The sequence below is a fragment of the Mesoplodon mirus genome (genome assembly GCF_964341445.2).
Source record: "Mesoplodon mirus genome assembly, chromosome: 7".
NCBI lineage: Eukaryota > Metazoa > Chordata > Mammalia > Artiodactyla > Ziphiidae > Mesoplodon > Mesoplodon mirus.
The window spans coordinates 1,205,501-1,232,459 of record NC_138983.1 but is presented as its reverse complement, the minus strand read 5'-3'; the positions used below and the strand labels follow the sequence as shown (position 1 = coordinate 1,232,459).

The window sequence follows — 26,959 nt, the reverse complement described above, 5'->3', positions numbered from 1 at the left end:
AGTGCCCAGAAGGTGTCTGGCACATGGTAAGTCCTTCTGTGTTGGTTTTTATTTTATATTAGTAAATACTGACACTAACAGTTTTTGAGCTTGCTTTGGTTTCAGAAGTGGGATTGCAGGAAAGTGGCCCCTTCCCACTACAGGAGTGCGGTGGTGGGCATACGGAAAGCTGGCCGTCTGCTGGGTGCACTGTGGTATTTTCTTTTGGGGACTCCATCATGTGCCCACTAAGGTTGACACATCAGACTGCAAACATTGAGAGGGCCAAGTGGGACAAGAGGAGGAGGCCTGTGTGTGTCAGCTGCCCTTTCAGTAAAGCACATGCAGAACCACAGGTCAGGGAAACTCTGGTGGCTGGCCAGGAGCCACATAACCACGTTCCCTGCCGAGACGTAGCAACCAAATCCCCTCCTTCAACTTGGTTTTTAAGCTAAAGTTAATGGGACACCGTGCAGTCCAGAGATAGCAACAGAACCTGGTCCCAGAGTACCTTCTGAGGCCTCCCTCAAAGGTGGGGTGCTGTGTCCGGGGCTGGGCAAAAGAGGGCACCAGCTCCACGTTAGCAGCCCTCCTTTGTGTCCTGGGCCTTGTGCCCTTCCAGCAGAGCCCCCGAGCTCACAACTAAGCCAGTGAAGCATGGCACGCTCCTGGCGCTCTCCAGCAAGGGGGTGGGGGAGGCAAGAGCGTGAACCCTTTAGGGCTGATTCTGTCCGCCCTCAGGGGCGGATGGCAAGGTTGGGAACAGTTTGTCACATGGGGCTGGGAGGCTGCTACTGGCATCTAGTGGGTAGAGGCCAGGGATGATGCTGACATTCTCCCATGGGCAGGACGGTCCCCACCACAGAGAACCACGCAGCCCCGAGGTTGGGAGTGCTGCAGTGGTGTAGACAGCTGGCTGCAGAGTGGCCAGGCCACACCTGATCCCCTCCACACGTCGGGGAGAAGGTGCATGCGTGAGAGGCTCGGGGAGGCCTCCAAGGGCATTGTGGTCTCTGCTGGGACCCCTCGTCGGGCTGCTCCTCGTCCCTCCTCAAGGCTGTACGGTGACTCCCAGGTGCTGCCCTCGAGACGTGGGCCTGGGTGGTCCGTGGCGCTCGGGAGGCTGGACCTGTCCTTGACGCTGCAGCAGCAGAGGGGGTGGCTCCCTGGTGCGTGGTCATGGTGCCTCCGTCCCTGGCTGGCGGGCGTGGTGGGCATGGCTGCGACCACACTGCCCTGCGAGCCGCCATCCCCAGGGGCTGCCCACCAGCCTTGGCCCATCACTTGCAGGGCTGGGCCACGCTCCCCATCTGCCTCTTCCCGTGGAAGGAGTGGAAAGAAGGTTCGTCCTCCAGGAAGAAGCGCAGGTGCTGGTCTTGGGGTGAGGCCTCAGCGACCGGGCAGGGGGCCGTACACGCCAGGCACCCCATCCCCAGCAGAGCTCTGCGTCAGCCTCTGGTGGTGCTTCCCTGTGCTCTCTGCTTCCCACCTGGCCCAGCCCATGTGATGCCCGCACAGACCCGCGGCACAGGGCCTGTCCTCTGGCTGGGGCGGAAGTAGCACCACGCACACCTGGCAGGGTCGGTCCCAGGTGGTCCCACATCCCCGCCCACCCGCCCGCCCGCCCGCCCGCATGGAGACCGGCGTGGGTGTCTTTGCTGAAGGAATTTATTGTTCGGAACTAACGTTGCTCACAGTTACTTGACAGGGGATACACGGGGCGGGGCTTGTCCGTTGCCGTGACGTCTGTGTGCGTCCGGAGTACAAAAGAGGAAGGCTAACGAGAGGTATTGCTTTCTGGTCCTCCGTCTCCGGAGAAGCCCTCCCGCTTGTACCACGGCTTTTGCCGTTAGAGGTGTTTCATTTTTTGTTGTGTATTGAAATCCCAGCCTGTGGTAGGGGGTCAAGGGAACAGAAGCATTAAAATCTATCCACGACGGGAGAGACAGCAGGGGGGGCGGGAGAGACGCCGGACGCGAAGTGGACTCGTCACAGCGAGGGCGTGCAGCCACACGTGCCTCGCGGCCCCTCCGGGGACAGAGGACACGCTGCCGAGGACGCTGCTCCCGTTCTCTCTGTCCTTTGTTGCTTTTTGTTTTAACTTTTTGTCATTTTAGTAAAAAAAAAACCCTGCAGTGGCCCTGCCATCTTGCATGTTGTGTATAGGCAGCCGGCTCGGGCCTTCCTCCCGCCCCACACTCGGACACAAAACCAAGATGGCCCCCAGCCCGGGCCTGGCGGACGGGCCCTGGCCATGCCCGGCCCCCACAGGACTGGAGTCGCTTCTCCACGGTAACGGCACAGAACCGGGGACGGAGTGAACCGCGCCGTTCTCTAAATATATTTATATGCGTGTGTATAGAAAGAACCGAACTCAAAGCCTAGCCCTGCCCCGTGGTCCCCCCGGCCAACGCCCTTCTCCAAAAACAACCAAGAAAAAAAGTTTATAAAAATATCTTGCAGGAATTCTTTAAAGTTTACAGTAGCTTGCCGGCGCTGCATCGGCCGGCTGCCCCCGCGGCCCCAGCACCCCGACCGCTCTGTCCACGGGGCACCTTGGCCCAGACCCCACCCTGCCCAAGACACACACACAGACAGACAGACGGCAGGACGGCGCTGCTGCTGCCCCTTCCCTGAACGGAGAAGTAAAGAAACTCAGTAAGTTAAAACAGCAAGTAAATGATACTGATCTCGGCCTGCCCTGGGGCGGGCGGGTGGGCGGGTGGGCAGGTGGGCAGGTGCTGCGGGGCCCCCGGGGTTGCTTTCCACCTGCAGCCCCGGGGAGCTGGGGGGTGGGATGCGGCGAGGCAGGTGGGCGGCGCTGAGGTGCATGGACGTGGACGAGGAGGGAGCAGCAAGGAGGGGACGTGCCGAGGAGAGGCCGTGGCGGCCGGGCCAGACGGCTGCTTCGCCCCCTTGGGCCTGCCCCAGAGGCCGGCCGGACCCGCCGGGGGCACTGGTCGCCGCGCGTCCAGTCGGGTGGGCCCGAGGCGGCTTCCCCTCGGGGCCGGGTCCTCCTCCCCGTGGCCATGCGGAGCTGAAACTGGGCAGAGCTGGCGGGCGGGCAGGACCTCACTGCCCAGTGGGCGGCAGCAGCAGGAGAGGAGAGAGGGCAGGTCCACGGCAGCTGCCTTCGGTCAGCCGGTGTCCGGTGCAGAGCACGGAGGACGGCCTCGTGGAGATGACATGTTAACTTTTCGGGATAATTCCTGGTATCAGAGCGGAAACAGTGGCGTTGTCAGAGACAGGCAGAGAGAGAGACAGCGAGAGAAAGAGAGAGCGGGCGCGGACGGCCCAGCCGCGGCTGTGGCCCCCGGTGCCCCCTTTCCTTTCCTCCCCGGCTTCGCAACAGTCTAGACGGACAGACGGGCGCGGCCCCGGGTCCACACCGGGCGGGCGGCGGGCGGGCGAGCGGGCGGCGAGGCGGCCTGGGGGCCACTGTCGGGGCCGTGCAGGGGGAGGGGGCTATGTGTCTAAGGCTGCTCTCGGCGGGCGGCGGGCGGCCCCGTCCTGGCCGTGTCCTTGCCCGCTGGGTACTCGGCGTCCCCTCCAGGGCCGGGGCCAGCGGCCGCGGAGTCCCCGAGTGGGCCGTGGGCACTCCGCTTGGCGGGCGTGCTGGGGGCCTGGGCCGCCTGCCCGTTCTTCTCGTCTGAAAAAAGTTGTTTAATTACGTCAAAGAAGTTACTCAATGGGCTGCCTGGGTGCACAGAACAGAAGACAAAAGAAAAAAAGAAAAGAGAGAAAAGGAGGGAGGGAGGGAAGAGAGAGAACAACAGACGAATGAACGACAGGCCTGTGAGGGGGTCCGAGCGGGTGAGCGGGGCCGCGGCAGCAAGCAGGGCAGGGGGCCGGTGGGGGCTCGAGGCCTCTGGGCTGCGGGGCGGAACCTGGGGCCGGTGGGCACCCTCCTCCCTCGCCAGGCCTCCCGAAGGACCGGCCCTCCCTCCACCTCAGCCTCGGCCTCCCAGTCAGCCCTGCAGCCTGGCCAGCGGGCCGGCCCAGCTCTGGAGACATACGCGTAAAGGCCGGGGCCGAGCAGGACCCTGGGGCTGGCAGCCGGGGAGGCTGGAGCCAGCCGGCCTGCCACACTCCTCCCAGGAGGCCTGGAGCCCGGCCCCCAGCCAGCCCGGGTGGCACAGCGTGGACACAGAGGTCAGCAGCGGACAGACGGATGGATGGGTGGGTGGACAGGCATGGAGCTTGGGTGTAGGGGGGCTGGGCAGGCAGCCACAGTGGGGGCCCTGGTCCCAGAGGGCATGTTCAGAGGGCAAGGAGGAGGGAACAGAAGCAGGGCCCCGCCCTACCCGGGGGCCCTGTGCTCACAGTCCAGGTGCGCGACTGGGGTCACCTCAGTTCTACCTCCTAAACCTGGCCCCCACCTGAGCAAGAATGGGCAGGGCCCTCTCCCCGCCGGCTGCGGCAGGGCGGCCGGCACACCTGCGGCCAGGCAGCTCAGGGCCTGGGCAGGAGCCACTCCCCGCCCCCCTCCAGTGGGCAGAGAGGGCCTGACGCCACCCTGACCCCCGGCCAGGGCCCAGACATGGGACCCTTGCTGGCCTTGGGGCCTGGGCACCCCTTCATGCTCTGAGCCTTGGGGTCCCTCCGTGGCCTGCCCTGATCCTAGGGCGAGGCCTGTGCCCACCCTGGAGGGTGACCGACGCTGCTCGTGGCAGGGGCTGGGGGGCTGGGCACAGCTGGGCGCCTTGGGGGCCAACAAGGCCACATGTGCATGTCCGGGCCCCTCGTGTACACAGGGATCCCAGGACAGCCCCGGGGGTGGTGGGGCAGCACCCGGCCAGGAGCAGGCTGCAGGGGGTGCAGGGGTGAGCGGTGGGGGTGACAGGCTGGGGGGGCCCAGGTGAGCGTGAGGGGTTCTTACCACATTTGGAAAGCCTCCCCGTCATCATTTCCATACAGTTAGTGGTGTCTGGAGCACAGAACGGAGAGAGGGGGGGAGACGTGTGAAAAAGGCTTCCAGCTCAGACCTCAAGCTGGATGCTGCCTGCAGCCTTGGGCCAGGCCCTGGGGGAGGGGCGGAGCCTGGAGTGGGGTTGAGGGGCTGTGGCCAAGGGGTGGGGCTCAGGTGGGTAGAGCCTGGAGTGGGGGGCTCAGAGAGGAGGGGCTCAGCAGAGGGCCAGCCTGGAGTGGGGCCCCTCTCCTGGGCACTGGAGGGCCCTGCCTGGCCCCCCCTCCCTTCTGCCCTCTGGGCCCAGCACACACGCTTTGGAGCTGAGAGGTCCAGGTCTCTGGCTGTGGTCTACACTGGCCACCTCCGTGTCCTCACCCTGCCGCTCTGTGACTCACGTGGCCGCAAGGCTCCCATTCACCCCTCGACTCACGGTGGCACCCCCTTCCCTGACCCCCTCCCACTCTCTGCTGGGCTGGGCAGTGTTAGGGCTGGGCGTAGGGAAGGCAGCAGAGCCTGGGGTGGAGGGCGGCTGCCTCACGGCCCTCACTGGGGCCTCCCCTCCCTGGGCTGGGTAGGGGCCCTATTGGAGTGGCCACCAGCTCTCTCGGCCTGGTGCCCGAGGGGCCCCAGCTTCTGCCCCCTCCTCCAGTGGCTGTAGGACTGAGCTTGCTGGACAAGAGTGTCCAGTATGGGGCGGAGGGTGTTGGGAAAGGCTGACCCCTCGGGGAGGCCTGGGGACGGGGCCAAGGGATGGGCTGGGGTCCCGGAGTGGGCTCCCTAGGCCCAGGGCTCCCTGAAGGAAGGCAGGGGAGACGGGCTTGGCCCAGGGCAGGCACCCAACAGTCTCCAGGGACGTGGGTTTGGGCCCAGGGCTAAAACGGGGATGGGGCCCTGCAGAAGGGCCGTGTCCATCCTGCTTCCTGCTGGGCCTGGGACCTAGAGCAGGGCACGTTCGCCGACAGACAGAATGGTACTCCTTAGGGTGGGACTCTGCCTGGCCAGGAGCAAAGAGGGACCATGGCGCTGGGCGGTGGGTGCAGGCACGGCTGTCCCCTGGGCGGCACACCAGGCCCCTTGCTTGCCTCCCTGGACAAGCTCTGTCCTTCCCCAGCCTCGGTTTTCCCCTCTGAGCACTGCCCTGCTCCGACGTGGAGGCCTTAAAGGCACCGGCCCCCAGGCCAGCCTGGCTCCCAGGGCCAGGGTGTCGGGGCCCCTCCAGCCCCAACCCACCAGTAGGGCAGTGAGGCACACGCTGGGGGAGAAAAGGGGGGCAGGTGAAACACAGACGATGGAATGAGGATGGCAGGGGCGGGGTGGACGGTGGGGCCGGTCTGGCCTCTAGGACCCTACACAGAAGCACAGACAGCTGGCCACAGAGGGCTCTGAGAGGTGGAGCTGGGCTGGACCCTGTGCTCCCCAGACCCCCACACCCCGACACGGGTCTCGTGGCGAGCTGGCAGCTCCCGCTCAGCGCACGCGCGCCGCTCGCCCTCCCTGACAGCTCATGCACGTGCCCCCGGGGCTCACCCACACCCACAGGGCTGCAGCCGCTCCCCGCCAGGTGCCAAGTGGCACAGACCCTCAGGCCCCCGGGCCCCTGGCGCCTGCAGGCCTGGGCAGACCTGCTGCTGTGTGGCCCCCTCTAGGCCCAGCTGGGGAGCCCCTGCTTTGACTGGACCTCAGGGCCCCTGTGTCCTGCCCACCACGGGGAGGGTGGGTGGCAGACAGCCCCTCACGTGCCAGCCAGTGTGGGTACCAGGCCCACAGCCCTGGAGAGTGCTACATGGGGGACCCTTGAGGGCGGCAGGGCTCCCGGCAGCACCTTGGTCACTGCCCTCCCAGAGCCTGCTCTCACTGGCCTGGCTGCCCCTGTGTCCAGCCGTTCGGCTGGGTGCTGGGCCTGCGGGGCCTGTCCAGGGCCGGGAGGTGGCCGCTGGACACGTGGGTGGGCACAGGGTGCCTCCTCGGGGCCAGTCTGGCTCTCGCAGAGGACCTGCCCGCAGCCCCTCCCTGCCCCAGCGGCGGGGCTGGACACCTTACCTGCCAGCGTCAGAGGCTACTCTCGTAGCTGGTGGCCACCTTCTGGCCCTTAAGCCCAGCACCCCAGCTTAGTCCCGGAGCTGGCGGGGGGGGGTCTACAGTGGACAAGAGGCGCCTTTCAGTGTGGCGTGCTGGGCCTACCCCCCTTGGTGTGCAGAGACGGCCGGCTACTGCGCCGGGAGGGCCCTGCTCCCGGGGGTGCCCGCGGAGGGGCCGCACCCCATCGCCAGCCCTCAGGGCGGCCCGAGCTGAGCCCCTCCCTCACCTGACAAGTGCTGGGCAGAAGGCTGCTCGTGTGTGCTCAGCAGCTGGGTCTGAATGGTCTCCACGACCCTCTTGAAGCGGCGGCTCGGGCCTGGGGGTGATGGGGGGTGGGTGAGGCAGGGGCAGGGCTGGCCCGGAGCCCCGCCCCCAGGAGCCCCCGCCCCCGGGAGCCCCCGCCCTCGGCCTCTGCCAGCAGCTCACCTGACAGGAGCGTGAACGTGACGGAGTAGACGCCGTTCTCCTTCTGCGCTGCCCCGCCCTCGGTGTAGGTGATGTCCACCTGGAACTTGACCGGCTTCTGGAACACCGCCGGGCCCCCCGTCGCCTTGTGCTCGGCCCGGAAGCTCGTCTGGGAGATGACGCTGTGGCTGAGGCTGGGGATCTGCGGGCAGTGGGTGGCGTGAGCGTGGCCTCGTCTGGAGTCGCCAGAGGAAACCCCCGAGGGAAGGGAGCCAGCCGCCGCCAGAGGCCCCAGCGGCACTGGCTCCCCAAGAGCCTCAGCCGGACAGAGCTCCACACGGGTCGCAGATGGATCGCGACACAGCAGCAGAAAGCAGGGCTCTCAGCGGCGGGCGGGGAGGCCAGCGGGCAGCTGGAGGCCCGGGGCTAGAGCCCGTGCCCCGTATTGAGACAGAGCCCCCGGGGTCAAGGCCCCCGGCACCGCTGACGACAGCGCCCGCTGCTCTGCTGGCTCCGGGGTCTGCGGCCCCGGGCGCAGGCGAGGGGCCTCTGCGTGATTGGGCTGCACGGTGGCCAGGGAAATGTCCGGCAAAACGAACCCAGGAGGCGGCCTTGCCTCAGAGGGGTCGCCCCCAGGACAGGGCTCTGTTGCTTGGGAGAGCACAGTGCTGGCTCGCCGGCTACAAGGGGCTGAGTCCACGTCACGGGGGAAATCTTGGTGTCCCAGGAGAGGCCTGGGGGGCTCCAGGGAAGGCCCAAGACCCGGGGCCCGGAGGAGAAGAGGCTGCAGTGGCGGAGCTCGGGGGGACTCAGTGGGGCCAGGGTGCCCACACCTGGCACGAGGCCGAAGTCCCCGCCTGGTGCTGAGCTCTCCCGTTCCTGGAGACTTCTGGGAGGAGTGCCACGCTGTGCCCCAAGCCCTAATGGAAACCTGGCTGCGCCCAGGAAGGCAGGGTGGCCAAGTGTGTGGGGGGGGGGGGCTGAGGCTGCCACCCCGGCAGGCCCCGCCCATACCAAGGCGGGAGCCCGGGCTTGGGCTGTGGGGATGCCGAAGAACCCCAAACCTGTGATCCCGGGGGGCCCAGCACAAGGCAGGCCCCATGCAGGGCAGGGCGGGTGAGGCCTCCTGACACGAGTGACTCTGGAAGACACTCTTCAGGGTTTTCTGCCCCACGCGCCCAAAGATCCCAGCAAAGATAGATGGAACCCACCCAAGGCCCAAGCACAGCCCACCTCAAAAGCCACCAGTGGGAGGCCAGGGACTGCAGGAGGCCGGCAGCATGTGGGAGTGGGCAGGGGCACACAGGACACGGAGCCCGCCCCCCGGGGCCATTCTTGAGGCCGCAGGCGCACCCACCAGACCCAGCAGAGGCCCCTCCCCTCTGTGTCAAGGCCTCAAGTTCCCTCCTCAGAGCCGCCTCGCAGCCGCCCGTGCTTCACCCCCGTCTCAGCGAGGCGCCCCCCGAGGCCCGCCCCCGCCCCGGGCCTGTGCACAGCCCGCGTCTCCCGGCCACAGTGTGCCTGCTGCCCTCGCACGGCGCGAGGCTCACCGACAGGAAGGCGTGGACGATGTCGGCTTTGATGGAGCTCAGCGGCTTATCCTTGATGACCGCGAAGACCTGTTCCTCCTTCTCCAGGCTGATGAAGTTCCCAAACCAGGACCTTTTGGCGAGCCTGGGGGCGGGGCGGAGGGCTGGGCAGGTCAGGGCATGCCAGCCGAGCCCCGAGCCTCCCCTCTGGGCTGCGGGCCAGCTTGCTGTCCCAGCCAGACCCTGCCCTGGCCCTGACTCCCCACCCTGACCCGCCATCCTGACCCTGACCACCCTCCGCCCTGCCCTGACCCTCACCCGACAGCCCTCATGCGAATCGCAGAGCCCTCGGCCTCACACCTCACCCCAAACACCCCTGCCTGCTCGGGCCTGGGCTGCGCCCACCGGAACCCCACCAGGAAAGAAAGGAGGGTGGGGGTAGGGTGCCCTGCCCTTGAGCCCACCCTGACCCCCAGCCTTGCTCCTCTCTGTTGAAGCCACCATGTTTCGGGGTAACTCGCTAAGCCGCGATCCTGCAGCTTCCTGGAGAGAAGTGCCCCGCCTGGGGCTATGTGGGGGGCAGGAGTTGGGGGCGGGCGGCAGGCCGGGGACCCCTGCACAGGTATGTACAGGAGAGACAGGGGTGACATGGTGCAGAGGACCGGGGCTGGGGGCCCCGGGTGCTACCTGCCCCTCCCCCAGCGGACCACCCTCTGTCCTTGGGGACTGGTAGCCACCTGGCCACCTGCAGCCCCGCTGCCCCAGCCCAGGTCACTCTGTGGAACACAGTGGTCGCTTCGACCCCTGGGGGCCCAGCTGCTGTACGGGGCAGGGCAGGGGCCACGCCAGGGGCCCCAAGGCTGGCAGTGCCCTCCCGCACGAGACCCCTCATCTCACAGGCATCACGTGTGCGCCTCCCTGCCCTCCACGCCGTCATCCTCCGGTCTGGTCACTCTGCCCTGCTTCTGGGGCCCCCTTCTCTGCAGCGGGGCCCTGCCCTAGGGCGCACACCAGTATGGGGGAGACCCCTTGCCAGCCCCACCATCCTGCCTCCGGGGTTCAGCCTGTGCGGGCCCCTCACTCGTGTGGACGAGGCCCGGGACTTGCTCCTGACCAGGAGAACGGGAGGCAGGGGAGAAGGTGACGGGGGCCACGTGCGAGCTCAGCCTCTAAAAGGCTGGAGTTCCGTCTGGCGAGCGGGTCTCCACCTCTTTTTGACGAAGCCGACGGACACAGCGGGGACGGACGGATGTGACAGTGAGGCCCACGTGGCCAAGACCCTGAATCCTGCCCGCGACCCCACGAGCTCAGCAGAGGATCCTGCCCCAGCTGGGCCTTGAGATGACCACCGCTGGCTGACACCCTGAAGCAGGGCCCAGCTGGGCCGTGCACGGGGCCTGACCCCAAGCCACGTGCCATTGGGAGCGACGGCTGACTATCACGCTCACCCAGGCAGCTGTAGCGCGGACACGGCCAGGGCCCCACTGGCAGACGCGCCCAACTCAGGCTACACTGGGGCCAGCGCAGGCCCGCTCGGGCCCAGTGTCTTGCTCCGGCGGCGCTGGCAGCGTGAGCCGTGGGGGTCTGAGGCTCGGCTGCTGTTTCCTGCTGTGCGCCTTCCCTTTTCCTGCCTGTTTCCAGAGCCGGCTCTCCAGCCCGTGGCGATGTGGCGGCAGCAGGCAGCTTGCCGCCAGAAGCCGTCCGCTCCTGCGGCTGGAGCCGCACAGACCTGACGGAGGCAGAGCCGCGGGGACACCTCCGTCCCGGCGCCACGCCGTCCTTGGCCACCTTCACCTCCTTCCCCACATCCTGCCGTCTCTGTGGCCGCGGGCGTGCTCAGAGCTCTGGGGTGCAGGCCGCCCGCGCTGCTCACCCCAGCACCACACTGGGGCCTGAGCCCAGGACGTGGGCCGGGAGGCGGTTCTGAAGCCCACGGTGGGGGCTGCTGCCCCTCCTCCCTCGATGCAGACACAGAGCAACAGGAAAGCTCCGTGTTGTACTTTGGTGCCTGGTTGGCAAGCAGCCTGGACGAGCCGGGAAGGCCTGTGACAGGTAATTAAGTCTGGGCGTCAACTGGGCCCGTTTGGTAAAAGGTTGGGTGTGCTTCTTGAGAGCAACTTTGAGACACGGTGACGAGCAGACTCTGGACGTGGCGGGCCTTGTCCTCTCGGCGGAAGGTCCTGAGAGCAAAGGCTGAGGCTCCTGGAGGGGAAGGCATTCTCAGCACTGAGATGGAGAAGCCGCCCGGATTCCCGCCTGCGAAGCCTTCAGTCCCCAGACTCGCCAGCCCCACGATCGCACGGGCCGGTTCTGGAACACGTGGATGCACACGCTCCATGGACACGAGGCTGCTGGCCGCTGGTGGAGGGGACGTCCTCGGGAGGAGTGGGTGCTGGGGGTGCAGCGGCCCTCCAGGGCCACCCGTCTGCTCCTTCCCGTCAGCCACATGCACCGGGCGGCGACGCTGGCCAGGGCCCTCGGGAGGGGGACGAGGCCTCCAGGACTCGAGAATGGGCAGGGGAGGCTGCAGGCCACCTGCACGGCGGTGTCAGCTGCTCTGGGTGGCTTTTTTTTTTTTTTGAGTTTTCCGATAAACCTAACAATTCTGTTACAAATATGGTTGCGAGAGCTTCTGACGACAGCAGGAAACCGTGACCGAAGGGAGACCAACGGTGGCTCACGGAGATGCCGAAACCCCACACTTCAGACTGGCTGTCCTCCAGCTCGGCCCCCGCCCGCTCCCGCTGCGTCCACAGGCCCCACGCGGGGTCACGATGACAGGGTAACGGCAGCTTCTCCTGCCGAGCCGAAGGCTGCCGGTGAGGCCACAACAGGGCCCTGCCCTGTGCCCACTCCGCACTTCACATTCACACGAGGTGGTGGGGAGCGAAGGCTGGCACCTCTCTGGGGTCTTCACCCCAGACACATGGACTCGCGTCCAGACATCTGGCTGGGCTGCAGTGCTGCCCCCCCGTCGCCTCAAGGCCCTGCTTCCTGCCCTTGCAGGACGGTGAGCCGGGGGCTTGACCTGTCCTGACCTTGGCCAAGGCCACCCGGCCCTGGACACGTGTTCCCGCCGGCCATCCCTCCTCCTCACCTCCTCCCTGAGACCCTCCATCCCTAGGAGCCACCAGGTGTCCGGCCACACTCTAGGCTGGGCTCACCCTGGGAAGCCCCAGTCAGCACTGCCCAGCGCCCCTCCCTGGTGGAGGCCCCCCCTGCAGGCACCGCATCCCCGGTCACCAAGGGCTGGGGACCCACACACTCCCCCATGTGGAGGCCAGGGCTCTCAGCAGGTGTAGACGGTCACCCTGAGGCGTGGCTGTGCTCTCCCCTGCCACCCCCAGTCCCAGGCACCCCCAGGCTGTGGCTTCTGAGCACATCTGGGAAGAGCAGCTCCCTCACCGCCCAGGTCCTGCCCCCCTGGCCTGGCATTCAAGGTGGAGACACAGAGACCCCAGCACTGAGGGGCCCCAAAGCCCTCAGTGGATCCCCCGGCCTGATACATGGGAGGGTCCGTCACAGACCCCCACGCACTAAGAAGGCGGCGGCAGGTCACTTGACCTCGGGCAGGGCCACTTACTCTGGGGACGACTCCGGGGTCAGGTTGGACATCTCCTCGGGCGTCGGAACTGCACACAGGAAGGACAGGGAGAGCCTGGTGACCACTCCACCCTTCCCCCAGCAGGGCGCCTGCGCCGCGGGTGGGGTCTTGGGAGCCACGGCACTGTCTCCAGCGCCCATGGGCACGGGTCAGCTCCCGGCTCCTGCCCGCCGCGACCGCAGGAGCCTCGGGCCACAGGGAGCTGTCCTGCCTTCTGGTGCTGAAACCGGGCCTCACCGTCTCTGGCCTCCAACCAGCCCTGCTGTCCCGGGATAGACGGCACCGCCTGTCGACCACACTGGGTGGCTGGTGGGGCCTGGTGGCCTGGAGGTACCAGTTGACCCTCGGCACCCAGCACACAGGGGCAGGCTGCCTACCACTGCCCCGGCCCCGTGGGCTTCCTCACCACACCCACCCATGCCCGCCCACTGGCCCGCTCTCCTCTGTGGGGCTCAGGCAGCCTGGCCTGCGCAGGCCACTGGGCCAAAGGGAAACAATGGAGCCCGGAGGGGTCCCCAGGCCGCACCCACCGGGTGTGTGTCCTTGACACACAGGCTTGGGGACACGTGGACACTGGGGGTACCTCCCGCCAGCACTTTCGGGAGGATAAACCACCAAGGGGGAGGGGAAGACCCTCTGAAGCTGGCTCCTGCCTGCCCCGCTCACCAGGACGGTCAGTGATCCCCTGGACCCCCGCCACCAGCCCCCCCGAGCCCCGCCCACTCCACGTGTCCCGCCACACTCACCTTGCAGTTTCCGGCGGTGGAAGCGGGGTGACCCCAGGAAGCTGTTCTTGATGGAGTTGAGCCGTGTCCTCCAGGGCACCCCTCCCACGCTGGGGCTGGACGGTGGCGTGGGGTTGGGCGTGCCGGCTGGGCTCTCCTTGGGCGTGTGCACAGGCGTCCCCTTGGGGGTAGGGAGGGGACTGCCCCTCGGAGAGGGGTGAGGGGTCACCTGTATGGTGGGGACAGATTTGGTGTTTGCTTCAGTCCCGGTGGGTGGGAGCCGGGCAGGGGCCGGCAGGGTGGGTGAGCCCGGGGTCAGGGCCAGCTGGGGGCTGAGGCCTCCCACAACAAGGGGCCGGGCCTGGGTGCCAGCCGGGAGTGGGTTGGACTTGGTGCCCTGCAGCGGCTTGTCGGTCAGCTTGGCCTTGCTCGGCAAGGTCTGGGTCTTGGGGTTGGGCCGCGGGGCGGCCTGTGGAGGGAGGACGTGTCCGGGCCGCGAGGCACTCCGGCCAGCTTCGGGCTCCACGGAGGTGGCCGGGGGGCAGGCCACAAAGGGGAGCTCGGGGGGCGGGGGAGGCAAGACAAACTTCCTAGCAGGCTACAGGGCAGCGCCGAGGGCGGGAGGGAGAGCGCGCGGGCCCCCGAGAGCCACGCGGCCCCAGTGCGTGCCCCGCCCGCCCCGCATGCACACACAGCACCCGGGGACCCCAAGGCAGGACCGGTGGGGGGCAGGCAGGCATGGGGGTGGGAGCATTCGCCACAAAAGAAAAGAACACACGAGAAAACAAACAAAACAAAACAAAAAACGTGCAGTTAGCGAAGGCAGCCGAAGCCCACAGAGCAGCAGCTGCCACCACGCGGGCGGCCCCAGCAGCAGGCGGGGTTGGGGGGCCCCACCGAGCCACCCCCAACCCGGGTGCACGCTGGCGACAGAGCTGGGGCGGGGTCACTTACCCGGGGGCTGCTGAGTGGGCTGGTGGAGAGGCCTGAGGAAGCGCCGCTGATGGACCTAGACCTGGGGACACAGGTGCAGAGGGCGGCTCAGACCAGGAAGGGGCCTCCGGCTCTCGGCTTCTCTCTCCCCTCAGGTGGACCCTCCAGGAGGCCTGGGGCCCTGGTTGAGAGCCCCGAGGCTGCCCCAGTCTGCAGCACACCTGGCCGTGCCTGGGGCTGTCCTGCTGTCCCCACCCCGCCTCTCACCAGGCCCAGGAGAGCCCACCGCCCCTTGGGGGTCCCATCAGAGCCCCAGTGGTGCAGCTGGAGACCGTGAGACTCCTCTTCCCCCACGCAGAAGGTGCCCTATGTCCAAGGCCTGAGGCCCCAGGTCCAGGATGGCACGGAGAAGCCCTCGGCAAGGATCTCTCGGGGCCCAGGATGAGAGGACACAGGGCTTCCCGTGAGCCGACGCCAGCCCCGGTGCCCTGAGGCAGCCCAGCTGAAGCCCGAGGCTGAGCTGTCACAGGCCCCGAGTCCTGCACTCGGCCCGGCGCCTCACACCCGGCCGTGGGCGCCACCAGCTGGCACCAGCCCAGCCCCTCCACGCTCGCGGCCCTCCCCTTGCTCACACCACGAGCACCTGGGACGGGCGTCAGCAGGGACGCGGACTCAGCCCACCCCGGCCCCATCTGGCCTGCAGACCTGGCCTAGGCCTGGCCGGAGAGAGGCCACCAGCGCAGCGTGCCCAGCGGAGACACGCGTGCAGCCGCCGCCCCCTCAGGGCAGGAACTGGACACCTCTCGGGGCGGGGCGGGGCCAGGCCTGCGGGGCCTCGCCCCACCACCCCGCGTGGCCTCGAGGGAAAGGAAACGCCCGCTCACCCCTGGGCACCAGCACCTGCCATCCTTAGAGCAAGGAAACCGGAGGGGTCGAGGCAGCCACAGGAAGAGGAGGACAGAAGAGTGAAGGGTGTCCACACCGCCCACCCGCCAGCGCGGCCACACCGCCCACCCCGCAACTGGCCCCTGGGCCTCGGGCCGGAGCTAAGCCCACGCTGGCCGGTCCCCCGGCACCTGTGGACTGGGGCCCCGTGGCGATGACCCTCCGACTCCCGCCCCGCGAGCTGACACAGCCCGGAGCCGGGGGCAGCGCTGACCCTGCTCTTGGCACCCCCGACCCAGCCTGCCCGAGCCCAGGACTGCACTCGGAGCCAGGCCCGGGCCTGAAGCTTCCAGATGCTGAGAACGGGGCTGGGGGGCTGGTCGGTGCCAGCTGGTGCCCACCCCAGCAGCCACAAGCCAGCCATGAGCTTGCTGCTCGGCACGAGGAAAGCGGAGAAGCAGCAGCGGGAGAGAGAGGGGAGCCGCGTGCACGCCCTCCTGTCTAACCAGGCGGTCCCTGGAAACTGAGCTGCGGAAGGACGGCGCCAGCACGAGAGCAGCCAGGGCGCGGAGCAGGGCAGGTGCAGGGGGAGTCAGAGGGGGCCCGGGGGCGAGCGAGGCCCCGCCACTGTCACCGCCAGGCAGGAAGCCCTGCAGGGGCGGGGCTGGGGGCTCCGGAAGGCCAGACCCTGTGCAGAGACCCCTGGGACCGCACACCTCCTGCCCCTTCCTAGGGAGCCTGCAGCCGCCTGGGGCTGCCACGTCTACTCCGGCCCTTACGGGACATGAGCCAGCGTGGGATGGGGGAGGGGAGCTTAACGAGGGCCACGGAGGCCCACTGACCACAAGGCGAGGGCCGGCCGGAAGGGACCTCACGGCCTGCAGCCCAGGGGCCCAGGGCAGGGAGAGTCTCTGGGTCTCCCGGCCCCTCTCGGGGCCGGCCGTGGGCCTCGTCCCAGCAGCCCCGCTCCTCCTCCTGGGCCTCAGCCTAGCCTGACCCGGGCCCTTCCCCGGCTCGCTGGAAGGTTCCCTTGCCAAAGGGGAGAGGGCCAGATGCACCTCAGGCCCAGCCCTGCCACCAGGCCCGCCGCTGTCTTTGGGGCTGGGGGGCGGGGGATGGGTGGGCAGGGTGTATACCTGTCTTCTTTGCTGTATTGGGGGTGGGCTTCAGCGATATCCAGGCTTTTACTGAACATTGCTTTACTACAGCGGGAACAAAGCGAGAAAACAGAGTTACTGACGCAGCCCCACCAGGCGGTCCAGGAGGCCAGACCTCCACACAGCTCCGAGCTGGGCACCACCCACCTGGCCCCAGGCCAGGGCGCACAGACGTGAGGGGGGGGTCAGGCAGGAGAGCACCAGGGCCGTAGCACACCCGGCCCCAGTGACTTGTTCGGCAGAGTGGCCTGGCCAGGGCTTGGAGGATGCCTAGCACTGCCGCCAGCCCCGGGACCCCTCCAGCCCCAGCGGGTGTGGCCTGTTGTGGTAACGAGTGGCCAAGCCAGAGAGGATAGAGCCTGAGAAGCAGCAGCGGGTGGGGAAGTGCCAGGGAAAGGACGGCTCACACCTGACCCCACCCCACCACCCCCGGGCACCCCCAGCTCCCGAGGTGTCCAGGCCTGGAAGGCAAAGCAGAAGCCACGACGGGGGGCCTCCCACGCCCAGCCCCTGCCCCTGCGCCTGCGCCTGCCCCAGGCAGCTGCGGTGTGCGGGTGTGTGGGTGGCTGGTGCGGGGAGGGCTGGCGAGCCTTCAAGCTGCCCTGCAGGTGTTGGACCGGAAGCCAGGACAAGGCTCGGGAAAGGTGGGCTGGGGAGAGGTGACCTCTCACCTGGGCCGCTGGAGGGGGCCGTTTCCCTGGGGCCCCGCCGGGAGAGGTGCACTCCCAGCGAGCGGGACACAAGGCACAATCAGGGCAGGACCGCGGCCAGCAGGGACCTTCCTGCTGCTCGTCCCCCCACCCAGTGCACGAGCCCGCAGCGGGTGGGCCACGCGGCCTGGAAGGAAGCCCCAGAGGCCAGGAGCCCAGGTCAGAGGCTGAGCCAGCCTGCTTCCCCGGGGAGGGCCTGGCACCACCATGGGGCTGTGGCCTGTGAGCTGAGCAGCCAGTTGAATCCTGATGGTGGCCCAGTAGCCCTGCGGGTCCTCGGAGGCCTGGCCGAAGGGGCTGTCCCCAGATGGCTGAAGCCCCTGCCTGGGCAGGAAAGCTTGGTCTCGCCAAGCCAGCCCCGAATCAGCAGAGGCTCTGCAGGACCTGGACACCCTTCCCTCCTCCAGGGGGCGCTCTGTTTGGATGCCCAGACCTGCTCCTCACCTACCGCCCTGCCCCCAAATTCCACGTCCCTGACCCCTGCACTGCCACAGGTGACCCAAACGTGGGCTCAGCATCAATCAGGGATAAGCCTACTGGGCTGCAGCTCTGAACACAGCTTGATCTCTGAGAAGCCCAGCTCAGCCCACTTAAGTCCAGCTCAGCTAAACTCAGCTTAGATCTGCTCAGTCTAATCTACTCCAGCCCAGCCCAGCCCAGTCCTGTCCAGGATGGCCTGACCCAGCCCAGTTTAACCCAGGCCAACAAAGCAAAGCCCTGCCCAGCTCAGTCCAGCCCAGCCCAGTGTACTCCAGTCCAGCTCAGCTCAGCCAGTCCAGCCCAGCTCAGTCCAGCCCAGCCCAGCCCAGATCAACCTACTTCAGCTCAGTCCAGCCCAGTCCAGATCTGCCCTGCCCAGGGCAGCCTAGCCCAGCTCAGCTCAATGCAGCCAGTGCAGCCCATGCAGTCAAGCCCTGCCCAGTGGCCTTAGCCCAGCCCCAGGGCCAGGGGCGCAGAGAAGAGCCAGGCCAGGCCCAGCACAGCCCGTGAGGGGCCCCGTCGCTGACTGGGCCGGAGCACCAGGAGGCAGAACGCTGGATCCTCCCAGAAGGCACGCACCTCTGGCCGTGCTGGGCCATCTCGATGGCCCGCCGCGCAGGCACCGGGGAGCCGCCGTCCGTCACGCTCAGCACCTCCATGGACTTGCGCTCAGGCCGCCGCTTGCCGTGCCGGTTCAGCATTGGGGAGTCCACGCGCTTCCGGGGAGGGTCTGCGTGCAGATGGGGGTCAGGGCCAGGCAGCCTGGAGGGGGCAGCATGGGCCAGGCCACCCTGAGACCTTGTACCTATCTCGTTCCTGGGCGGCAGGTCCTCGTCCTCGTGGCTCGGATACCTTTCTTTCCGGTCCAGGAGGAGGAAATAAATCATCTTCTCCTGGTTTTCCCTGCAGCGGGCGAGAGGCGCCAGGAAGGGTGGATGCGGGTTCCCGGAGGGCGGTGTTCCCACCCACAGACTCCACCACGGCCCCGCCCCGGCGCGGCTCCCAGACGCACTCCTCGGACAGCAGGTCCTGCAGCAGCTTGTTGCGGTCCCGGAAGCAGCCCAGCGAGTGCATGCTGTCCAGCACGTCGGGGTCGATGTCCTCCAGGCTGGGCAGCGAGCGGATCTGCACCTTGCGGGGGATGGGCTGCTCCGGCTCAGGCTCGTTCTTGCCTCCTCTGTGGGTGACAGGGCACCACCGCCACCAGTCACTCACCTCTGGCCCAGCCCGAGGCTTCCCCCGCCCCTCCCCTTCCTGGGGCCCCGAATCCTGCTGCTCTCCCTGTGCCCAGCCCCTGCACACCTCCTGCGTCTTGCATGTGCCCAGCGCAGGCCGGCCCAGGGGCCCCCGAGAGCTGGCCGGGTGTCCCGAGGCTGGAGGCAAGCCTGCGCTGGGCCCCCTGCCCCCCCCCGCCCCCCGCCTTCCCTAGCAGGCCCTCCAGGCCACAGCAGCAGGAAAAGCAGGCGATGAGGGGAGAAAAAGCTACTTACATATACCAAATGTGTTTCTGAATGTGCTCTAGCTACAAGGAAAGAGAAACAGGGAGTTAGTACGAGGAAGGTGCACAGACCACGTTAGGAGGCCAGAAGGAGCGGGGAGGCGGGGGCCTGAGTGTGGAGAGAGCAGGAGAATGGGGGAGGGGAGGAGGGGAGGAGGAGGACCCAGAGGGGCAGGGGGAGCCTGGGGGAGGGGGAGGGGTTGGGGGAGCATGGAGAGTGGGGAGAGCGCGGGGCTCCAGGCTAGCACCTCTGACCCTGCCTATCTCAAGTGGAAGAGAAAACGCCACCCTAGAGACAGCAGAGCGCTGGGGAGAGTGGGGGCTGCAGGCACGGCCGAGGGAGCGGGTGGGGGGTGGGAAGCAGGAGCCCCCGAGGCTCAGGGCGGGAGGCCTGAGGGAGGACAGCAGAGGGAAGCAGCCAGGGCTCAGCCCACCTGTGCCGGAGGGGCTGGGTGCAGGTGTGAGCAGGAGGCTCGGGGCTAGCCCCACCCTCCACCCTGACCTGGGGGGCTTGCTTGGGGAGGGCGGCCTCTTGGGCAGTCCTGCTGCCCCTTCCCCGGCACGAGCCGAGCCCAGAAGAGGCCAGAGACGCTGGCGGGGGCTTCCCTCAGACCCTGGCCACCCCCTGGCCACTGGAGTCGGTCATGAGGAACTATTCGCGCGTACAGGACAGGCCCCGGACAGCCGGAGAGGCTCCGCGCTCCTGGACCGCGCTCGCGCGCGGACGGCCCCGGGCGCGCGCACCCACCACCTGCGCACGGTCACGCCGGGCACGCGCCCATGCCTGTGCCCTCGCGCGCCCGCGGCCTCCGCCCCGTGCCTGTGCGCCCAGGGACGAGCTCTGGGGGAGGAGGACGCACCGTGAGGCGCCGCGTGGCGTCCACCTCGATCATGCCGCGCAGCAGGCTCTGGCAGTCGGGCGGGATGAAGTGCGGCATGTGGAACACGCCCCGCTTCACCTTCTCCAGCAGCTGCCGCAGGTTGTCGTCGTCGAAGGGCAGCGCCCCCTGCCGGCGGGACCGGGTCACCGCGGGGGCGGACCGACGGCGGGGGCGGGATGGGGGCGGGATGGGGGCGGGGGCGGGGGAAGTCTCACCACAAGCAGGGCGAACAGAATCACGCCGCAGCTCCACACGTCTGCCTTGCGGCCATCGTACTTCTCTCCCTGCGGACAGCACTGGGGTTGGTGCGGGCGCAGGGCCGGGGTCTTTGCGGGGACCGAGGGGCCCAAGGGGAGCGTCTGGGAGGAGCTGGCCCCGTGGGCGCCGCCAAGGACAGGCGGCCAGGCCCCGGCCTGGGGGTCCACGATCTCCGGGGCAGGGAGGCCCCCTAGGCGGGACAGGGACCAGGTGGGGGCGCGTGGTGGGTTGGCTACTTACCCGGATCACCTCCGGGCAGGCATAGTGGGGGGACCTGAAGGCAAAGGCAGCAATCAGGGCAGGAGACTCAGGACCCACTGTGCACGCAGCCGTCCCGCCCCCTGGGCTTCTGGACTGTCCCCAGGGCCGCAGCAGGTGGAGACGGAGGGAGGGGCCCTCCCCGCTCCCCCCCCCCAACCGCAAACTCTGCCTGGGACGGATGCCCCACTGTGGGATGCTCAGGCCCACCAGGAGGCCTCAGGGCTTTGGTGCCGATTCCCTCACAACCTAATCACCCCCCCTGCATGCTCCTGGGGGAGGCCCAGGCCTGGGACCTAGGGGCCCACTCTGCTCCAGGCTGTCTGCCCACCTGCCCTGCCCAAGGAGATGGTCACCAGAGGCTGGACCGTGAGGCACGTCCAGGGTTCCAGCCTCAGCACCCCCATGAGAGTGCATGGAGCCAGGAAGCTGGCATGCCACCCTCACTCCCAAGCAGGGCAGGGAGCTCCCAGGGCAAGACCGGCCTTTCCGAGCCTGGCCACAGAGCCGAGGGATGTAATGGGCCAGGCGGGTCGCCTGCAGCCCCTCACTGCACTGGGGAGACGGTGCCAGGAGCAGAGCCGGGGCCCTGCCTCCAGCCCAGGCTGTGGGGTGCTGGGGGGCCCTGGGGCTGCGGGGCCACCTGGCTGGGCAGCCGCGGGGCCAGGCTGTGGGCGGGGCAGCAGCCCCTGGCCACTGTTCCTGGCCTATGGAGAACCGGCAGCCGGTCCAGGGCACAGCTCACCCGCAGCTAGTCTCCAGCAGGCTGTCGCCAACCTGCAGCGACGCCATGCCGAAGTCTGCGATCCTGATGTTATTCTTCTCGTCCAGCAGAAGGTTTTCTGGTTTCAGATCCCTGTGGCTGGGAAGGAAGGCGGGACTGAGGCTGACAGGGGTGGGAGCTGCCGCCCCTCCCGAAACCCCGCCCTCACAACATGAGGCCAACGGCAGCGCTGCCTGGTGATGTCACCAGCAGCCAATCGGAAGTCTCCTACGGGGCGGACGGCTTCAGGGTGGCCGGAGGGAAGGACAGGGACTCTGCCAGCAACGGGCAAACTCGGCTTTGCTCCCTGGGGACCCGTTCCCCTTCGCTGCTTCCCCCACCACACCTACTCTGGGCCGAGGCCAACCTGGGGCCCCCAGACCGAGGGTGCCGTGACCCCAGGACCCCTGAAAAAACCAAGGAGACTTGGGTGGGCACCTGGCAGAAACCTTTCTGATGCCCCTGGGCTGGGAGGCCAGTAGAGGATATACTGCCTGATCCAGGGGGAACGGGGGGAGTGCAAGAGTGGGGGGAGGCACACCTGCAGGGACGGGGGCTACCTGGTGGGGGACAGGGCACCTGGAGGGGCGGGGGACGCACCATATGGAGTGACTGTGGCAGAAGTCTAGCGCAGAGATGATCTGCCGGAAGAACTTTCTAGCCTCTTTGGGGGTCAGCCTCCCCTTCTTGACAAGGTAGTCGAAGAGCTCCCCACCAGACACGTGTTCTAGCACCAGGTATCTGCGGGGGACGGGCGGGCGTCGGGTGGGCGCACCCAGCCAGGGCACCGCTGGCCAGAGGCGGTGGACCACCACCCCATCCCAGCGCCATCCTCCACCACGTCCCGGCACTGGGCACCCTCACCCGCCTCCAGGGAAGCAGGTTCAGAGGAGCAGGGCCACCTTGTGCCCCAAGGCGAGAGGGGCACCGCAGTTGCTACCTTCTTGCGAGCCTGAGGCTTGGCCCTTCCAGGCCCTCCCTGGCCACCCCGGGCTGGGCTCCCAGAGGAGGTGGGGACACATCAGCCACTCAGGCCCTCAGGGAGCCCTGGCCAGCAGGGCGGACCTCAAAAAGGCATGGGTGGGGGACAGGGCACAGCTGGTCTCGGAAGATATGGGGGCAGGGGTGGGACGAGGGACTGGGTGGGTGTGGCCAGAAGGCAGGTGGTGAATGCCCCCAGCTTGGCTCAACACTGCTGGGGTGATGCCAAAGGGTAGGGGTGAGCTGCTGGAGGGGTGGGCTTCCCATGGTGCCCCGGGTTCCATGGGGACCCCACGCCCCTCTGCGGTGAGCAGTGGGTTGTGTCCAAGCTGAGCCTCCCTGGGGTGGAACCTGAGGGGCTGGTTCCTAGGGTGGGGTGGGGGGGTGGTCCAAGACACATGGACACGGATGCCTGCAGGCCTCAGGGGAGCTGGGCCTGGAGGGTTGAGCACAGGCCCGAGGAGCCCCTGGTGGGAGCCAGGGAGGGGTGGTTCTGGTGGGCTGTGGTGGCTTGGGGAGGGGAGGTGGGTGACAGGAGACGTGCGGGACCAGGGCTGGCAAGGATGAGGGTGTGGGCCTCGGGGGGCTGGTATCAGGAGCTGGTCTTGCAGGAATGGAGGGGCTGCAGCGGGTGGGGGGGCAGCCTGTCTGCAGAGAGGAGGGGTTGGGGGGAGGAAACGGCTGGAGACACAGGGTGGGGACACTGGGTGGGGTTCGAGCAGAGGCGGGGCCAGTCCCAGGGGACCTGCCCTTCTCCTGAGTGGGAGGCCACAGCACAGGCCCAGCGGTGCCCCAACCTCGGTGGCAGAGGTCCCCTGCCTGCTCCCCTGCCTCCAGGCTCCCTGGGCCGCCTTAGGACCCCCGGGAGGGCGCTGGGCCCAGCAGCACCAAGGCCGGCCTCTGTCCACCATGCTCCCGGCATCCTGTTCCTGTCACCCCGCCTCTGCTCGGCTGCACCCCCGCCTGGCCTGCTGTCTGGGCCCCTCCCTGCTTCCTGCCCCTCCTGGGAGCCTCTCCCCCTGCCTGGCACCCCCACAAGTAGCTGAACAGAAGGAGGCAGTGTGACCAGTCTCCTGTGTGCAGAGGTGGGCAAGGCCTACCCAGCACCCGCCCGTACCCCAAACTCATGGATGTCATCAGAACACTGCCAGGTGGGTCCCCACGTGGGCCTGTGGCCCTCACGGCAGTTCCGATGGCGGCTTCAGCTCACCAGTGTCGGGGGCCCAGGACCACCACCTGCCTCCCACCCCCAATCCCGTGGTAACCGGTGCCCTGCTCTTCTCAGGGCCCCCATGGGGGGTGGCTCTTGTCATCCCATCTGCAGTTAAACACTCAGAGTTGGGCATTTGTGCAGCGCTGGGTCCGCGGCTGGCACAGGAAGAGAGGGAGGCCCGAGAGCGGGCGCTGCTTGTCGGAGGGGCTGGGGCCGAACCCGGGCCCCCTGCTCCCCCCAGGGCCACTTCCTGCCCCCACCTCCCCTGCCCAAGACAGCGCTGCAGGGGCTAAGGCCAGCCTGCATCAGGGACCCAGTCAGGGCTGGGCTCGAGGCCTTGAGGGCCCCTGGGGCAGTGGGCCTGTGGGGACCGTGCCAGGCCAGCCCCCTGCCCACACCCCCGCACTCAGCTGCCCATCCCAAGGAACGCTCTGGCAGAACCCCTCCCTGAGGGACGCGGCCCCGCAGCCAGGCCTTTCCTACGGCCACACACGGGGCAGCGGCAGAGCTGACTCCCCTGAGGGGACCCTGTGAGCGGCCGCCCACACCCTCAGGGGAGCTCGCTGAGGCCACACAGCGGGGGACGTGGGGGGCTGCCCACGCGGGGAGACGTCCGCCAGCCTCAGTGGCCTCGGTGGTGACAGGAGGTCAGCCACGCTCAGCATCCCGACAGCAGCCTGGGTGAGGGGCCTGGGTGGCGACAGTGCGGTCGGCCGGCCTGGGGTCCCCACCCACATGAGGGAGCACACGGGGGCTCCAAGGGGCTTGGCAAGGGGTCCGTGGCAGCCCCCGGCAGAGCGGCGGGTTCCTGAGGCTCACTGGGGCCTGGAGAAAGGGCCTGAGCTGCTCCTGCCCCTCGACCCCCCCCCCAAGTCCACTCCCCACGAAGGCCCCATCCTCAAGCCAGTGGCTCTGCAAGTCCCCGCTGACCAGCCCTGGACCTGGGCAAGGAGCAGTGACCGCCATGGCCTGTCCTTCAGACCCCCTCCTGGGACAGCCCCCCCTCTGCCCCCCAGCTCTCCAGACCCAGCAATACCTACAAATATTTTTTGTTTTCATAGACGTCATGCAGCTTGAGGACATGGGGGTGCTCGATCAGCTTCAGGATGGCGATCTCCCGCTCCACCTGCGGGGAAGGGGGCACCGTCACGGCAGGCTGGGCTCATCCCCCACCCGTGCACCGCCTACCCACCCGTCCAGGCTGTGGGGTCACAGAGCCCCCGGGATGCTGGGCTCCTGGGGGCAGCACTGGGCCCTGGGGCAGGTCCAGCCTCGCACTGGCATCTCTACCCCTTGGGCCGCCTCCCTGCCCCTCCCCCAGCTGCGCTCGGTCCCTGCCAGGCCTCCGGGGCGGGGGGGCCCAGTTACACCCCCAGGTCCACTTCCACTGAGATAGCTCCTGTCTCCCCACTCAGATATCTTGTGGCATCTTGACCTTAGCGCCCCAAACTGACGTGTAAGACCCCGCCCCCAAGCCGGGCGCTGGCCAAGGCAGGATGGGAATCTGCCAAGCCGCCACCAGCACTGCCCACACCCCATCCAAATGACCACCACCTCCCCTTAAAACCAGCCCGTGGCGCATCCCCCAAGGTTCCCCAGCTGGGCCCACCCGGTCCCCCCCGCCCCCACTCCCCGGCCAGAGGGGTCCTCACTGTGTCACTGGCCGGCCCCCACCACGGCCCTCCTGCTTTGCTGCCCCCGTGTGCCTGGAGAGCAAGGCCCGCTCCCCCTCTGCCCCTCAGCCCTGCCCGCTGAGTTGACAGCCGTTTGGACAGATGAGCACAGACAGATGGGGAACACAGCCTGGGCAGCCCCTCCCCGCTGAGTGTCTGGTCCCACCCAGGAGTCCTCCAGTCACGTGGGGTCTGCTTCAGTCCCTAAGGGGACCAGACTCCACCAGGGCTGGGGGGGCGGTGCTGAGGTGGGGGGAGCGGGGAGGAGGAGGGGCTGCGAGGCCTCCTGGGACCCGGCACTTCCTCTTCTCCCTCAGAGACAGGGGTCTCCTCCTGATTCTAAAGGGGGAAACTGAGGCCAGCCAGCCCTCTCAACAGATGGGACAGCAGGACCCAGCAGGAACCCCCCTTCCCAGGCTGGCTCGCCTGCAGCCTGGCTCCACCCCGCCCACTGGGCGCTCCCCACCTGCCCCTGCCCGCCCCCATGCTCACCTTCATCAGTACAGACTCGCTGAGCTTCTCCCGGTTGACGATCTTGACAGCCACCTTCTGGCACGTGACACAGTGAATCCCCAGCTTCACGAGGCCTGGGGACGAGGGGAGCCCTCAGACCCCGTCCGGCCACCACCCAGGCCTGACCAGCAGGGCCCCTCCCGCACCCAACCCCGGCCCCTCACTCAGCACCGGGATCCTGTGCCCCTGCCACCACCACCCCGCCCCGCCTGTCTTGGGCCAACCCCAGGCCACTGTCTCTCCCAGCAGCTGCGGCCCCGCGGCCCGCCTCCCTGCATCTCCCACGGGACAGGACACTCCGCCGATTCACCTCTGCTGTCATCACCACGCTGCAGGCAGCCGCAGTCCTGGTCACTGCCCCCTGGCCTCCTGCCCTCCACTGGACCCTCTGTGGCCTCAGACTGAGATGCCCTGCACTCTCCCCTCCCAAGCCTGGGCCCGACCTGGACGTTCCCGAGGTGGCCTGTGTCCCCCAATGGGCACGGAGGTGACCACCATAGTTTGGGCCGCCTCTGGCATTCAGGCGCCTGGATGCAGCGTAGGCCGACCTGCTCCCCACGGCACTGCAGCCTGTCCACGACCTGTGCTGGGTTTTGAGGGATGTGGAGCGCTGGACGCCCCTCGGTTTCATTCACACTTTGCCGACTCTGTTGCTGCTGCTTTAGTTATGACCTTGACACAGTCTCACGGTTCCGACCACTCGGGTTTGCACTTGCCCCTTTTTACGCTGCTGAGGGGTGGCTCTTACCAATTTGCAAAGCCCTTTGCTTTGTATGGGAAATGAATTCTTTGTCATATGCATTGAAAACATGTTCCCCTAAGGGGCGCATCTCTTTATCAGGCCTTGTGGGTCACGAGCAGTCACACCCTCCCAGCAGTGTCGCGTCCTCCTCCTTCCTGCTCCCCGTGGGCAGTGAGCCCGCTGGCGGCCGGGAGATGACCTGTGCCCCCCAGAGGCAGGAGCAGCGGCAGGCGGGGCTGGACGAGGGGCGGGGGACGAGGCCCGGTGGAACCCCCGAGCCCTGAGCCTGGGGGCCCGAAGCTCCTCGGCTCAGGGAAGGACAGAGGTCCCGCAGGGGGGCCCGCTGAGCCCCGGCTCCCACCCGGGAAGGGCTGCGGGCTCCTGGGGGCTCTCCCCAGCTGCCTTTGATCCGGAGCCCGAGCCCTGCGATTGCAGGTCAGGAGCCGAGCACAGAGAACAGGCCCCGGGCAGCAGGAAGAGTGTCACCGGCATCTGTAATTCAGAGCCGTGGCCCAGGACGGCCTCCAGGACAGGAACCGGGCCTGGCACTGACCCCTCCACCCCGGCTCCAGGCAGGTCCGGGCCCAGACGCAGAAACGGAGCGGGAGCCAGCCTGAGTGAGAAGCAGGCTTCTGCCTGGCGGGGCCCCCAGACAAGATGCACAGGCCTCGAGGAGCTGCAGCAACGGCGGCCAGGCTGCTCCCCGGGGGCACAAGTCCCTCCAAGTCCCTAATGCCCAGGACAGATGGCCCAGAAACGCCCCACAGATAAGCCTCACACCTGT

At 67.9% G+C, this 26,959-nt stretch overlaps 1 protein-coding gene across 3 annotated transcripts in view; it reads right to left on the bottom strand.

The window, feature by feature from the left end:
* Positions 1–1,152: 1,152 nt before the first annotated feature.
* Positions 1,153–26,959, bottom strand: part of BRSK2 (BR serine/threonine kinase 2) — a gene marked incomplete at its 5' end in the record, with an annotated part of 64,751 nt that continues 38,944 nt past the window's right edge. Inside the window, 20 exons of one of the 3 annotated variants that reach the window (XM_082627186.1) lie at positions 1,153–3,676; positions 4,859–4,906; positions 7,194–7,283; positions 7,394–7,574; positions 8,923–9,046; positions 12,485–12,533; positions 13,252–13,828; positions 14,185–14,245; positions 16,185–16,250; positions 17,975–18,125; positions 18,201–18,298; positions 18,408–18,572; positions 18,886–18,917; positions 19,754–19,900; positions 19,990–20,058; positions 20,273–20,306; positions 21,036–21,152; positions 21,654–21,794; positions 24,288–24,373; positions 25,413–25,507. In XM_082627186.1, the coding sequence (XP_082483312.1) occupies positions 3,453–3,676; positions 4,859–4,906; positions 7,194–7,283; positions 7,394–7,574; positions 8,923–9,046; positions 12,485–12,533; positions 13,252–13,828; positions 14,185–14,245; positions 16,185–16,250; positions 17,975–18,125; positions 18,201–18,298; positions 18,408–18,572; positions 18,886–18,917; positions 19,754–19,900; positions 19,990–20,058; positions 20,273–20,306; positions 21,036–21,152; positions 21,654–21,794; positions 24,288–24,373; positions 25,413–25,507 (2,555 nt within the window). In that variant the 3' untranslated portion in view covers positions 1,153–3,452. The remainder of the gene's footprint in view (positions 3,677–4,858; positions 4,907–7,193; positions 7,284–7,393; positions 7,575–8,922; positions 9,047–12,484; positions 12,534–13,251; positions 13,829–14,184; positions 14,246–16,184; positions 16,251–17,974; positions 18,126–18,200; positions 18,299–18,407; positions 18,573–18,885; positions 18,918–19,753; positions 19,901–19,989; positions 20,059–20,272; positions 20,307–21,035; positions 21,153–21,653; positions 21,795–24,287; positions 24,374–25,412; positions 25,508–26,959) is intronic. The other 2 variants (XM_082627187.1, XM_082627188.1) reach the window with 2 other exon arrangements.